General features: G+C 40.8%; 1 protein-coding gene across 1 annotated transcript in view; it reads right to left on the reverse strand.

The window, feature by feature from the left end:
• Nucleotides 1–1369: 1369 nt before the first annotated feature.
• ATP10D (ATPase, class V, type 10D) overlaps nucleotides 1370–14925 on the reverse strand; it is a 151376-nt gene continuing 137820 nt past the window's right edge. Inside the window, exons 21-23 of the mRNA XM_006872690.1 lie at nucleotides 11736–11840; nucleotides 4455–4642; nucleotides 1370–1760 (exon numbers count right to left, since the gene is read on the reverse strand). Coding sequence (XP_006872752.1) covers nucleotides 1370–1760; nucleotides 4455–4642; nucleotides 11736–11840 — 684 coding nt within the window. The remainder of the gene's footprint in view (nucleotides 1761–4454; nucleotides 4643–11735; nucleotides 11841–14925) is intronic.

Genomic DNA, 14925 nt, shown 5'->3' on the forward strand with positions numbered 1-14925 from the left:
TGACCTTGTGGTTCACACAGACCTTGCAGTCCAGTGTTTATAGGACAGCACCACACGAAGACTCCAAGTGTAAAGACTATGATCCCTCACATGGTTTTTTGAAGATTGCTTTAATATTGATTGTCTCATTTGATCAGGTTATATTCAGTTTCATGGATACTCCATGAGTTTCACAGAGAGCTATGCTCCATAGAATTTTCAATGCTGTGATCTTAAGGAAATAGATCACTAGACTTTTCTTCCACAATGCGACTAGCTACTTAAGAACTGACAACATTTTGGTAATAAACACAAATGTTTTGCACCACCCACATACCTACTAAGGTAATTATGAGTTGGAACTGACTCAGCAGAAAACGGGGGATGGTGTAGGGGGATATTGACAGGTTTTTTTTTGTTTTTTGTAGTTGTTGGGTTTCTGAGGCTGTAAATCTTTGCAGGAGGAGAAAGCCTCATCCTCCTCCTGCAGAGCGAAAAGTAAGCTCAAACTGCCAACCTTGTGGTTCACAGTTCTGTACTTATCCTATGGACCACTATTGCACTCTCTTATTGTCATTTTTAGAAAACAGGGTATTTCCAAATGGGCTGGAGCTCAGCCGATTCTATCTATCTGCCTGGTCTATGACTTCTGTTTCCCAATGCAGAAGATCTATGCAGAGAAAGCCACATGAAAGATCTTGTTCTCTTGACTGGAATCAGAAAGAACATATTCTTGGTACCAGATGGCACCCTAGTACCCTTTCTGCCCCTTCCTGACAAAAGACTCTAGCTGACAAAACTGACATGAGAGAGATCTGCCTAATGTCTTGACAGAAGACCAAAGGCATTTCAAAGGAAATAAAAAGCTATTAATGATCACTGACTGTATTTTAAATAGAACAATTATTACCCTAGCTTTGGTACACTGATGTTTAAAAGATTCTTGGGAATTCATCTGGAAATTAACAATTTCTAACATTTTCCATGTGGAAATCTCTGTGTTCTAACCAATCCATTTAACTCCCCCCTCCACTTTTCTGTTTCTTAATTAAGAAAAAAATCAGATGGGAGCTTACTCGCGTTACGCATTTCTCAAGAATCAAGATCATCTGTCATTACAATAAGTGTATCTCAAATGAATCCCTGTGTAAAAGATTAATGTCTAAGATGATGAAAATACTTTTACAAAATCCAAAAAGTTTCATAAAAGCATTTGATTCTGAATGAAATAGTTCATTCCAAAAATCTATACATATCAAACTCTTTCTTTTTTACAAATGTATCTGCAAGTATATAATACAGCCTTCAGAATGACTTTTCTAACCCCATCGAAATGTTCACTTTCCTTAAGGTAAAATCCAAGTTATTCTTGCTTGCGAATGGTACATCCTCAAAGTCTCTCTACCAAACTTGAAGGAGTATTTGCAACGCTGAGAAGGCTATCCTGTGTTCTTAACTGTTTGGTGGTCAGTCCAGCCATCTCTAAGGTCTGAGGCATGTCTGAGTTTAAAGCAGTTTCACATATAGATGTATTTCCTTGCTCAACAACACAAGAAGCTGCTGACATCATTGCAGAGACAGTGGACTGGCCAGACATGAGTCTTCTCCCTGCCTTGGCAGCTGAGTGGTCAGCATATTTCAATACTGTCCGATCCAACGTATTAGTTTCGTTCCACTTCTTTAGAGCTTTAGTCCTTTCCTCTGGAGTCAGTCTGTCAAGGTGTTTAGCTCTCAGAATTGGGGATGGAAACAGGGATCCCTGAAGAACTCGGTACATAAATCTAGGATACAAAAAGCATCGTAGAATTACATAAATATCAAATGCATCATAGGAGACATTCATAAACCCCCCACCCAGAAAAAGTTAAAGGTTCTGGTGTCCACTTGCCATCTTTAGGTAAAGGGGAAGAAAAATATGAATTATAAAAGGGAGCTAACAATATTAAATACACAGCATTTGTAAATGATTTAGAGCATTCGATGTGCTATAAGCACTGGACCACAAGGTCATTTGAATTGCAAGGTTGGTGGTTCAAACTGACCAGCTGCTCCTTGGAAACCCTACATAGGGTCACTATGAGTCAGGACAGACTCAATGGCACTTAATAACAACAATGTAAGTAAAATTAAAAAATAATCTGTAAATGTAGAGACGGCCATAGTTGCTACAGAGGTAAATGAGAGAACACAAGTAAAGCAGACAGGTTTTTGTTTTTTGTTTTTAATTTCTATTGTGAATTGAGTGAAGGTTTACAGAGCAGATCTTGAGGTCCAGTGTTTATAGGGGATTAATGTGCTGTGGATTAATGTGCTGGACTGCAAAGTCATCAAAGAACATATAAACATAGGTTTATATTCAACAAATCAGACACTTTGTTTCATCTCAATGACTGCAATTCCCTCAATGTAACATCACTTAGCCCACTTCCTCCCATGTTTTTTCCTTCTTCCACAACCCTTATGAATCTTGTCCTTGGGTAAATGCGGCCCTTTTCATCTCGAATCTCTGACCATTCCTTACATGGTGTGTGTAGCTCACTGCTTCCCCTATGGCCTATCTGTTGTTTGGCTGAAAATGGAACCAAGGGGATGAGTCCATTTCCAGACCGCAAAGATGATCAAAGGTCATAGTAGCTATCTGACTAGTAACCCTGGTTGTTGGTTTTTTTTTATGTTTTTGAGTTTTACTCCACATTTTCTCTCACTCTATCTAAGACCTTCTAATATGCTCTCTTTTAGAGCAGTTTGTACCCAGGGTTGTGGAGACTCACGTGGTCCATGAGTCCACTGGACTAATTGTTTTGGAGCAACTTCAATTTTCATTACTCTTCTTTCCTCCAAAGAGGGAGGCTCCAATAGTTGTGCCTTAAGATGGCTGCTCATGAACTTTAAGATCACAGTCATTACTCATTGAAGTAGAATATGCACAACGGTCTTTGTGGACGATTTATGTGAACTGACCCTGATGCCCTGTGCTCCCAGGCCAAGCAACCCATTCCCTCAAGTGTTTGGTAATGTCTAAGACATTTTCACAACTTTGGCCCATGTATGCTCCAGCATATTCACAGATAGGCATGCAGCAAAGGTAAATACCCATGTGCAGCTATCTTCTATCAAACCTTTGCAAGTTTGTGGGTATGTTCCCTCCCACATCTATTCAGCCTGTGTAACTATGCATGTACTCTCCAGTAGATCATTGTTATTATACGATTGTATGCAAACAGTATTTAGTTGTATTGCTATTAACTCTTGCACTCCTTCCTGCAACTTCCCATGCCTTTATCATCTGCCAACCTCTCTCTTCAGTCTATTGCCTTCCCCTTCATCTAAGTTAACATGTGTCTACTCTTTACCCAGTGAACTACTCTGTCTTCCCTCTAGGCCCTGCCAAGTATCAAAGAATGTTTCTTTTCGAGTGAAAACCCTTTCTTCACTTTTAATAGTTGTCTCATACAATATTCGTTCTTTTGTGATTGACTAATGTCACTCAGCATAACGTCCTCCAGGTTCATCCATGTTATAAGGTGTTTCACAGATTCATTGCTATTCTTTAACATTGCATAGTATTCTATTGTGTGTATGTACCAAAGTTTGTTTATTCATTCTTCCATTGATGGACACATTGGCTGTGTCCATCTTTTTGATATTGTGAATGGTGTTGCAATGAACATTGTGGTGCATATATCTATTTGTATTGGGGCTCTTATTTCTCTAGGATATATACCAAGTAGAGGGATGGCTGGGTCATGTGATATTCCTATTTCCAACTTTCTGAGAAAGTGCCATATTGCTTACCACAGTGGATGCACCATTTTGCAGTCCCAGAAGTAGTGTCTGATGATTCCAGTTATCCCACACCCTCTCTTCTTGTTGTTAAGTGCTTTCGTGTCGGTTCCGACTCATAGCGACCCTGTACAGGGTTTCCGAGGGTGTAAATCTTTACGGGAGTAGAAAGCCTCCTCTTTCTCCCGCGGAGCGGCTGGTAGTTTTGAACCGCTGACCTTAAGGTTCGCAGCCCGATTCTTAACCACTATGCTACCAGAGCTCCTTCTCTAACATCTATTATTTTCTGTCTTTTTGAACATTGATATAAATGTTGAGGTGAGATATTTCATTGTTGTTTTAAATTAGATCCCTCTAAGGAGCTCTGGTAGCGTAGTGGTTACGAATCAGGCTGCGAGCCGCAAGGTCAGCAGTTCGAAACTACCTGCTGTTCTGTGGGAGAAAGATGAGGCTTTCTGCTCCTGTAAAGATTTACAGCCTTGGAAACCCTGTACAGGGTCGCTATGAGTCGGAACCGACTCTATGGCATGTAACAACAATAACAACCATGGCTAATGAGGGTGGCGTGCTGGTGTGGCACTGTGGGTTAATGTGCTGGACTGCAAAGTCAGTTTGAACCGCAATGATTGAGGTTCAAACTCACCAGTCTGTGAGCTGCATTTATGTTCTTGATTATAAAGCCAATATCATACCTGGGTAGCAGAGCGATGCAGGTCGTGAGGACACAGACTAAGTAGAATAGTGGATCCAGCATGTGTTCCTGCATTATCCAGTAGGGGTTGGATGGTGGGTTACAAGTTACACACATGGCTCCAAAAGCCAAGGTAAAGACAAAATAAGATAAAAAGCTACCGACGATGACCAGCATGTGGATCCAAGTCTGTAAGACAAAAATAGGGGAAGCTGAGCACATTCTCATAGCGTTTTGCAACTCTGTTAAACAAACACATAAAACCAAAACACAAATTATGATGAGATAAGGTAGGTGAGGCCCATGAAAAGCCTGCATCACTGGCTGTAATCTATAAAATGAATCCAAATGCTAAAAGGGAAGTCTGTCGACTAATTTCATTCAAAGGAGCCCTGGTGGTGGTTCAGTGGTTAAGCTCTCAGATGTTAATTTTGCTCCCAGTAAAGATTATAGCCAGGGGAACTCTATGAGGAGGAATTGACTAAAGGCAATGAGTGAGTTTACTCTGCATTGTAAATGCATAAGGGGTTCAGATTGTTTTCTCTCTCTTTTATTTTTCATTTTCTTGCTCTGTTTCTTCCTTATGGAAATATCTAAATCCACTTATCCTTAAACTTTAGCCATACACACAGGTGGTGGATGTAACTGCTACTCATCAATATTGTTGTTCTTCCCCTCTTCTGATGGGACTATAGTATTTCTCCACCTCACTGAAATTAAGCATGGCCATGAACAGAGTCCTGGTCGTATAGTGCTGTGGGTTAATGTGCTGTACTGCAAGGTCGGTTTGAATGACAAGGTTGGCGGTTCAAGTCTCATCAACTGCTCCTTGGAAAGCCTATAGAGGGTCACTATGAGTCAGAACCAACTTGATGGTACTTTACAACAATTGCTTTAAACAATAAAGTGAGCGTGGGAAGAATATCTGAAACTTTCAAGTGCAAGCATGAACAATTTTCCATGTCATACCCCCCCGCATGCTGAGAAAGAAGTCCAAATGTGGATTTGACAGCTCCAAGATAAGTCTGTGGAAGAGGATAATTATTGTAGAGCTGTTTAGACCTTCAGAGATTTTACATGAAAAAGAAATAAATCTTTGTCGTGTCATGAGGTCTTCTGTTGTTTTTAACTGTAACTATAATCTAGTTTAAACCAGATACATCATTGTTGTTTTTAAGTGCTATTGAGTTGGTTCCAACTTATAATGACTCTGTTAGGGCTTCCAAGGGGCAGCTGGTGGGTTTGAGGCACCAACCTTGTGGTTAGTAATATAGCACTTATCTGAGAACACCACACCAGGACTCCAACAGATGCAACATACCACATTAACATTTTGGATATGTCTACATATTGCTGAACGTGAAGAGGACTTAAAGTATTTACTGATGACAATCAAAGACCACAGTCTTTGGTATGGATTGCATTTCATTGTGAAAAAAACAAAAATCCTCAACAGTGGACCAATAAACAACATTCTTATCAATGGAGAAAAGATTGAAGCTGTCAAGGACTTCATTCTTCTTGGATTAACTATTAACACTCATGGAAGCAGCAGTCAAGAAATCAGATGACATATTGCATTACACAAATCTGCTGCACAAGACCTTTTCAAAGTGTTGAAGAGCAAAGATGTCAGCTTAAAGACTAAAGTGCACCATAACCTCATATGCATGTGAAAGCTGGACAGTGAATAAAGAAGACCATAGAAGAATTGATGCTTTTGAGTTATGGTGTTGGAGGAGGATATTGAAAGTGCCATGGGCTGACAAAAGAACGAACAGATCTGTGTTGGAAGAAGTGCAGCCAGAGTGCTCCTTGGAGGCTAGGATGGCCAAACTTCATCTCTCATACTTTGGACATACTGTCAGGAGGGACCAGTCGCTGGAGAAGGATAACATGTTTGGTAAGGTGGAGGGTCAGAGAAAAAGAGGAAGACCACCAGTGAGATGGATTGGCAAAGTGGCATCATCAGTGGGCTCAAGTGTGGCAACAGTGCAGCGCAGTGTTTCGTTCTGTTGTACATAGAGTTGCTATGAGTCGGTACCAACTCAATGGCACCTAACAAGAAACATATTCCTTATAATCTTATTTTCAGTAACATTTAAAAAAAAAAAACTGGTTCACTACTTCACTAAGCCACTTGATTGAAAAAGAAGCACATATTATCATCTTAAATGTAATGCCAGCACCCCTGCCACAAGAGCTCTGAGGGCTGGGGTCTGATCTGTATTTGTCATAAAGGGAAATTAGCAAGAGATATAGTGATGAAAGTCCTGGAGTGGCACAGTTAAGCACCTGACTGTTATCCTGAAGGTCTGCAGTTTAAACCATGGAGAGAGGCTTTGGAAGACAGGTCTGGTGAGCTGCGTCTGAGAGGTGATAATCTTGAAAACCCTATGGGGCAGTTCCACTCTGCACACATGGGGTCACCGGGAGTCAGAATCAATTTGACAGCAACTTGACAACATTGTGATCAAACATAATAGCACCAGATAGACTTCTTTGACATAATTAAATGTATTCAATGTTGTTTAGTGCAGCAGTACCACCTAAAACTTGCTTGTCATTGGCGGTGTATGTCTAGCATTTTCAGGTAAGACTGCCTTTATTTAGTCCTTTTGATTTTCTAGTGTTACAATGTTCAAAGGTAATTCCATTGTCTCTTTTTTCTCCATGGAGGTACCTTCAGAAAGAATACTCGCATTTTATAAAATATATCAACTGTTCAAAAATTTGGGGTAAATCATTGATTATCATGTCTCTAACACTAGCCTTCTGATCCTTCTTTCTTCCTCCTTCCCTCCCTTCCTTTTTTCATTTACTTCCCTTTGAAGTTTAACTGCCTAATTTTTACCCCTGCTAATCTCAAGGCCATCAGTTCAAAACTCCCAGCAGTTCTGCAGGAGAGAGATGAGGCTTTCTGTTTCAGTAAAGATTTACAGCCTTGGAAACACTTCATAGGGTCACTATGAGTCAGAACCGACTCCACGGCACGTAACCACCATCACCACCAAGATATAGCTGCCTTTGCAAGTGAAGTAGTGAGTGGCTCTAAAAAGTTTACCCATTGAATGAACTGACGCAGCAAATTAAAGAAAATGAACAACCTGAATAAAATCGAGCAGGAAGGTGGGCAGTGAGGATGAGCATGAAGGACAGGAGCCCCAAAACATGAAGGAAAACAGATGCACAGTCTCAGAAGGGCTGCCTCTTATTGGTGATGGGTCATAGAAGCTGTGAGGTCAAGTTATACCTCCTATGCTTCTGGAAACAATTCTTGGATGGTGTGTCCCTTACATACCAGTTAATGCTGTTTTAGGTATCTAGCTTTCATTCGCCTTATTTTTGGCAATGGCATCCAGCACGGTATGTAGTTTTGACGGATGGTTTATCTTCTAGCCAAAGCCAATAACTGAAGCTATAACAGTAGGCTACCGTTACCAGGGACTAAACTTTGAACAAACTGAAGCAAAAGCAGGAAGAAAATGATTGGAATCATTTCAGCTCAGGGTTCCATCCTGACAAGGCTACTCATGAGTGTCTGTTCCCTGGATCTCCAGAACCACTTTCATTCCTCATTCAAAATTTCAACTATGGTTATTTGGCTTCTCCTTCAGTATACTGTAAAATATTTCATCCAGATTAGTTACTATTGCTCACAACCAGCAAACACTGACTGACATATTTTATTTACGTAATAGATCTTCTAAACACTACTAAATGTTGGCACCTAAGACACTTCCTTAGGAGATAACCAAAAGTACCTATACAATTTCTTAAACTTAAAATGAATTTTTTTAAAGCACACATATATTTCACTTTAAAAATTCCCTTTAGCTGATATATGAGGAAGGTGGGTCTTGATGGCAGCAAGAGTAGAGGTGCAATGAGGTTCGCCATCAGCAATATCACAGAACACCAGGCAAAGCAGATTCAAGGCAGAGCTCCAAAACTCAGAACTGCAGAGCTCCAAAACTCAGAACCACGTAGGTAGTAGGAATATTAAAAAGTTTGAAGGCTTATAGCTAGTGGAACTTACAGTGGAAGTAAGGAATCGAGTACTTTTGAATCTGCCTGACTAGATGGCCTAGAGCTGACAAATTGGGCGAGACCAAATGGCAAGGCTAAACAGGGGAGCAGACACACCACGGAAAAATGTGGTGGGAATCTCAGAGAAAAGGTGGAACAATACATTTTGTCGGTTTTGCTTTTTTCTGAATTTCTTTTTTTTTTTGGGAACCAATCAATGCCCCCCCCTCCCCACCACTGTTTGTGCACCTCCATTCTGGTGACTACAGGGGATGCCTGCGTGAGTGGACCTCCCACCCCCACTACTGGTAGGTTCTTCTGCCACGCATGCGCACAGATACTCCTTTCAAGAGGGAGCCTAGATTCAGAGGTCGTGGAGGAAGGTAGAATCTCCACTGAGTAGTATCCAGTCTGTCTGTGCAGAACTGATGAAAGGAGATGCGGATAGGTCTCTTGTGATACAGTAGTGAATAATTGTTATCAGGACTGACTGTGAGGGTTGGAAATGTAAAGGTAGACATTTTTCAGCAAAAGAAGGGGAGTGACCGACTTTGTAGTCTAGGAGCAGAGGTCCCTGGGATCTTCAAGGGGGAAAAAGGGGAGAGTGGGACCCTATCCAGAGAAGTAGTGACGCCAGTGATGAAGGCAGAGATGATGGCATGGAGAAATGGAGTGGCTGGGGACTTTAGATCCAGAGAGGGAGAGAGGCTGTGTGCTGATGACTAGGGGTCAGACAGGTTTGCAGGGTATACCCTTTGGTTGTCTGATGATGCATGGAGGGGATTGTAATCATGGCAATGAAACGATATACAACAGGATGAATGCAAAGCTAATGTTCTCCCATGTAAAAGTATCACATAATCCACAAAAAAACATGAAAAAAAAAAAAGTACTCTTTAGTTAACTCATCTGATATTTGCAGATACTATCCTTTTACTAGCTTTGGGATTGTAAAGTGGCTATTATGTTGTTGTTGTTGTTAAGTGCCCTTGAGTTGATTCTGACTCAGAGCAACCCTGTATAGGGTTTCCAAGGAGCGGCTGGTGGGTTGGAACGGCCAACCTTGTGGTGAGCAGCCCTATGCTTATCCTATAGCACTACACCAGGACTCTAAGGATGGGTATAGCAAATTATAAACAAAGCAAAGGATACTAAAAATAAATATTATTTCTTGTATGAAATGCATTCATTTCCAGGATGGTAAATATACCCCCCAAATCTAGTGAGTCATTCGTTTATTTATACATGGAAATATTTTTAAGTATTATTGTACTCATCTTGTCTTGGACACTGGGAGCAAATAGGCATGAAATCTGCTAGAATAGAGAGTAGAGTCTAGTGAAGAAATTACATATGAATCAAATAAGAGCATAATTAAATATATAACTAAAATTATCATTGTTGTTGTTAAGTGCCATCGAGTCAGTTCCGACCCACAGCGACCCTGTATAGGGTTTCCAAGGAGCGGCTGGTAAGCTTGAACCAACCGATCTTGTGGTTCAAACCATCTTTGCAGTGCAGCGCATTAACCCACAGCGGCACACCAGAACACCAAAATTATTATTAGAGTTATGTATAAAATCAAAAGAAGGATTTGAGAGAATGGATAGTTAGGGAAGGGCTCTCAGGAAGGAACATTTTTGGTGGAATCTAATGAAACACTTGGAGTTCTGGAGCGGTGCTGAAGGAGCATTGCTGGACTGCAAGGTCACTTTGAAACACAAGGTCAGTGGTTCAAACTCACCAGCTGCTCCTCCGAAACCCTATACAAGGTCGTTCTGAGTCGGAACCGACTCCATGGCACTTAACAACAACAACTACCAAGGAAACATTTGAGCTCAGGAAGTCCCTGGGTGGTACAAACAGCTAACATTAGGTACTGACCAAAAAGTTGGAGGTTCAAGGCTACCAAAGGCACCTCAGCAGAAAAGGATGATCACCTACTTCCAAAAATTAGCTCTTGAAAACTCTTAAGTAACAAAATTCAACTCAACAGCACTTCATTTTTTCAGTTGTGTGCTTTTTTCTTTAAGAGCAGTGGAGCAAGGGGCTAGGAATCTTCCCACATTCCCACTAGAAGGAATGATAACTATTGAGAAGACCCTGGCAACATAATGCGCTCAATACATTTGAAAAATTGGAAGAAGGATAGCGTGGTTCCACTCTTGGAATAAGTGGAAATAAGGGGGCAAGAGAAGTAGGGGAATCATTGTATGGGTCCATACAGGTCAGACAGGTCTTTGAGATTTTATTCTAAGATCAATGGGAAAGCACATAAGGGAGAATGAGAAGATCTAGTCTGTATTTTTTAAAAGATCACTCTGGTCACTATCAGGGGCCAAGAGTAGAAGTGGAAGACAGAGTAGGAGGTCTATGGCAATAGCCCAGGGAGCAATGCTGGAGGCTTGGACTACAGCAGAGGTAATGACAGTGGAAAGGAGTGTTGTTGTTGTTGGTAAGCCATGGAGTTGGTTCTGACCCATAGCGACCTTGCATAGGCTATAAATATTTATGGGAGCAGAAAGCCTCATTGTTCTCCTGTGAAATCATTGGTAGTTTCGAACTGCTGACCTTACGGTTATCAGCCCAGTTTGTAATCCACTACACTACCAGGGCTCCTTGGAAAGGAGTTAGTGTCATAAACAATCACAAAGGTGGGATGTATACATCTGCAAAGGGAGATTGACAATACAGCTCACTGTCTGAGGCCTACACATTAGCATTGCTATAGTACAGTTATTTTGATCAAAAGGCTTACGTTTTATCAGTTAAGTAAAAAACTAAGTTTAAAAAGACCCACATTTAAATGAAAAGTAGAAATTCTGGAGGAAGAAAGAGGTACATTTTTGTCCTATGAGATCACAGGCATAAGTCATATCTCACTTAAGCCAGCGTAACAAGATTATGGTACAACGCCTCTTTCTATTTGAGTTGAAAGGCATTAGCTTGGTCTGGAAGAATGGTGACCACAGGAGGGGGACTATTTCCCCAGCCTGACTCATGCCTCCATGAACCATCATCCATCGTTACCACTGAAGGGACCCAGAAGGTATTTTGTGATTTCTCTGCCATATATCAACCTCAGCATAATGGCACTCAATGATCAACGAGAAAAACAGCGTCACCTTCTTCCACGGAATCATTACTGCTTGTCTTCTAGGCATGAAGGTCTTACCGAGGTCATTAGTAATAGAAGACATTTCCTCAAATGTAAAGAGTTTCAGGTTATTTCAGCAGTAGAAAAACCACTCACCAAACTCTTGCTTTCAATGATCAGATGGAGTAGAATGATGAAAAGTGCAGCCGTATTCAGAGGGTTTCCAAATGTAAAGATGTCAATATCTGAGCCCTGGTAGGTCTACAAAGAGAAGACAACAGTCACTGGCCTTAGAAGGCTGCACACAGTTGGCAATGGAAAACCCTTAATGATCACTATGTCCTATAGTTCTACAGAGTTCTAATAACTGGTCATTTAGGATGAAAGTGATATTTCCAAAAAGACAAGACAGAATCTCTCCCAGATGGGCCATCTGATCCTTGAACTCTGAATTACAATTGTTGTTTGCTATGAAGTGCTGTAGAGTAGGTTCTGACTCACAGTGGCCCAGTATAGGGTTTCTGAGGAGTGGCTGAAGGTTTTGAACCAATGACCTCGTGATTAGCAGTTAGTGCTTATCCTGCAGTGCCTCGCCAGGACACCCAATCACAATTAATCATCCATAAATTTTTGCTCATAGATCTATCTGTTTATGGTATAGAAATATCAAATCTTTTCTACTTAAAAGAGTTTCAATTTTTTTAAAAAAAAGCAGCTATGGTGACTACCCTGAGTTTTTTCCTTTCATAAATAAATATCACTTTCTCTCTTGAGTATATGTCTGTATGTCCTTAAACTATTCCTTAAATGACACAGATCTCAAGTTTCTTATCTTACTCCAATCTCTTAATTCTCTTTTGAATATATTTCAAATTTCTTGTCATTGAGGAAACAAATAACCGCCATTGGATCACTTCTGAGTCATAGTGACCTCACTTGTTTCAGAGTAGAATTGCTCCTTCCACAGTTCAATGGCTGTAATCTTAAGTAGGGAGTCCTGGTGTGCGTAAATGCACTGGACTGCAAGGTCGGTTTGACCTGTATGCTCAGTGGTTCAAGCTCACCAGCCACTCTTTGGAAAGCAGCCACTCCTCAGAAACCCTATGGTTGCTATGGGTCAGAACTGACTCGACAGCACTTATTAACGACTACAATTTTAAGTGGGGAGTATTGCGGCTTTGTAGGATAGTGCTAACCACTAGGTCGGCAGTTCAAGTCCACCAGTCACCCCAGGGGAGAAAAATGAGGCTTTCTGTTCCTGCAAATATTTACAGTCTAGAAAACCCTATACAGAGTGACTATGAGTCAGACCCAACTCAATAGCACTTAACAACAACAACAATCTTAAGTAGATCACTAGGTCTTTCTTTCTGTGTGTTTGTGTGCATTCTTTATTTCAAGTACTTACAAAATACTATTTCAAGTTACTCCTCAAGACAAAAACAAAGATCACCCCTGTAAAAACTTAGAAGCTGTGTACACAACTTTATAGAACAGCAGGCAACACTTTGCTGAAGCCTAACTACTGACCAGAAAGCACAGTTCTGAGTGGACCCAACAAAGAAAAGGCAGGCCGACAGAGAAGGAAAGGGGCTAGCTGAATAAGTGTCACTTGACTTCAGGGAAAATCTTGTAGTGGTCACAGAACTGGAGGTTGTTTTTGGAAGGTTTGGGTACAGCGCAGGGTTCCATGTGTCTGGGTGGCTACACCCCTAGCTGGGATGCATTAGATCAATGTCACTCAAGCTCCTGGCCAGCTAAACTCCTGCAGCAAAAAGTCCCAAACTGAGGATCAAGTTTCTCTGGAAATCATTCTTATCAGTGGCGCAGCGGTAGACGTCCCAAAGCCAATCTCCTACTTTGTGTGAGATTTCAGGAGTTTCATTTGCAGATCCCACAACGTTCACACGGACTCCTCTAGAAGCCAGAGTAGTGCCCCAGCAGGTCTTTCTTACATGGAGTTGTTGCACACATGCAAACTGTTACTCTTTGTTCATAGCCCAGCACAATTTGTACAGCCCAGGTATCTGCCTTGTTTATTTCCCTCTTAGAATGTACTGTCACTTGGACAATTCCAAGTGATTGCATTTGAATAGCGATTGAAAGTCACTGATGATAATCTTTTTCACTCATAACACTGTACTTGTGTCAATATCATCCAGAATCAAATGAGTTCTTATTAACAGGAAGGGGCTGGGTTAATAAGAGGGCTGGGTTAATAAGAAAGATAGTTATACCAGGCTGCTTTGTGCTTGGTGTTGACCTATAGTTTTTATTCATTTTTATACATCCTTTCTACTATTCTGTAAAAAAAGGTTTTGTGGAGTCTTTTTGTTTTTGTTTTTAACTTTTCTGGAGATGATGCATAAGACCTCATTTATTTTTTTAACTTTTGATTGTGAATTGAGTGAAGATTTACAGACAAGATCATCAATGTTACATTCCACACATCATAGACTTTGTTTCCTCTCAATGAGTGCAATCCCCTCCATGTAACAACAACCATTCCACTTCCTTCCTGTGGCTCCTATTTCCATTCACCCAACTTCCCATCCTTCTCAACTTTGAGCGTAGATAAATGTGGCCCTTTTGATCTTGAATGACTGACCAAACTGCCTTACTAGTTGTTGTCTCCTCTATATACTTATCTATTTCCTGGCTGAAAATTGGACCAACAAGGTGAATTCCTTTCTAGACCTGAAGGGTGGTCAAAGGCTACAGTCTCAGGTTCCTCCAGTCTCTTTCTCACCAGTCAACCCAGTCTTTTTTTTAAATATAATTTTTAGTTTTGTTCCAATGTGATCCTCTTTCAGAGGAGTTGGTAGTGTTACTCAGGCATCACAGAGTTGCAGAGACTGATGTTCCATGTTCCACTAGTCCATTGGCCTAATTGATTCCACGCATCTTTAATTCTCATCACTCTTCTTTCTTCTACACATGGAGAGACCAATAATGGCACATTAGGTGGTCGCTCATGAGCATGTAAGATCCCAGACACTACTCACCAAAGTAGGATGTAGAACATTGCCTTTGTAGACTATGTTATACCAATTCAGCATTGTGTTCCCAGACACTATGGTCCTCAGTCCCAGGCCCGCATTGCCTTAAGATGCTTGATAATAGCTAGACATTTTTTACCCAGTCTGTGGACCTTCTTTTTACTTGATTTTGGTGAAATCTTTTGATGTACATAGGTGTCTAAATTTTAAGAGCTACAAGTCATCATTTATTTTGTCTTCTACTGCTTTTGCATATTTATGTCATATATTAGAGTCCTTAAGTAAAGGTAATACAGAAACGGCTACAATCATACATTGACAGAGAACTTCCAGAGGTTCAAGCTGGA

Source organism: Chrysochloris asiatica, unplaced genomic scaffold (assembly GCF_000296735.1).
Source record: "Chrysochloris asiatica unplaced genomic scaffold, ChrAsi1.0 scaffold00209, whole genome shotgun sequence".
NCBI classification, from domain to species: Eukaryota; Metazoa; Chordata; class Mammalia; order Afrosoricida; family Chrysochloridae; genus Chrysochloris; species Chrysochloris asiatica.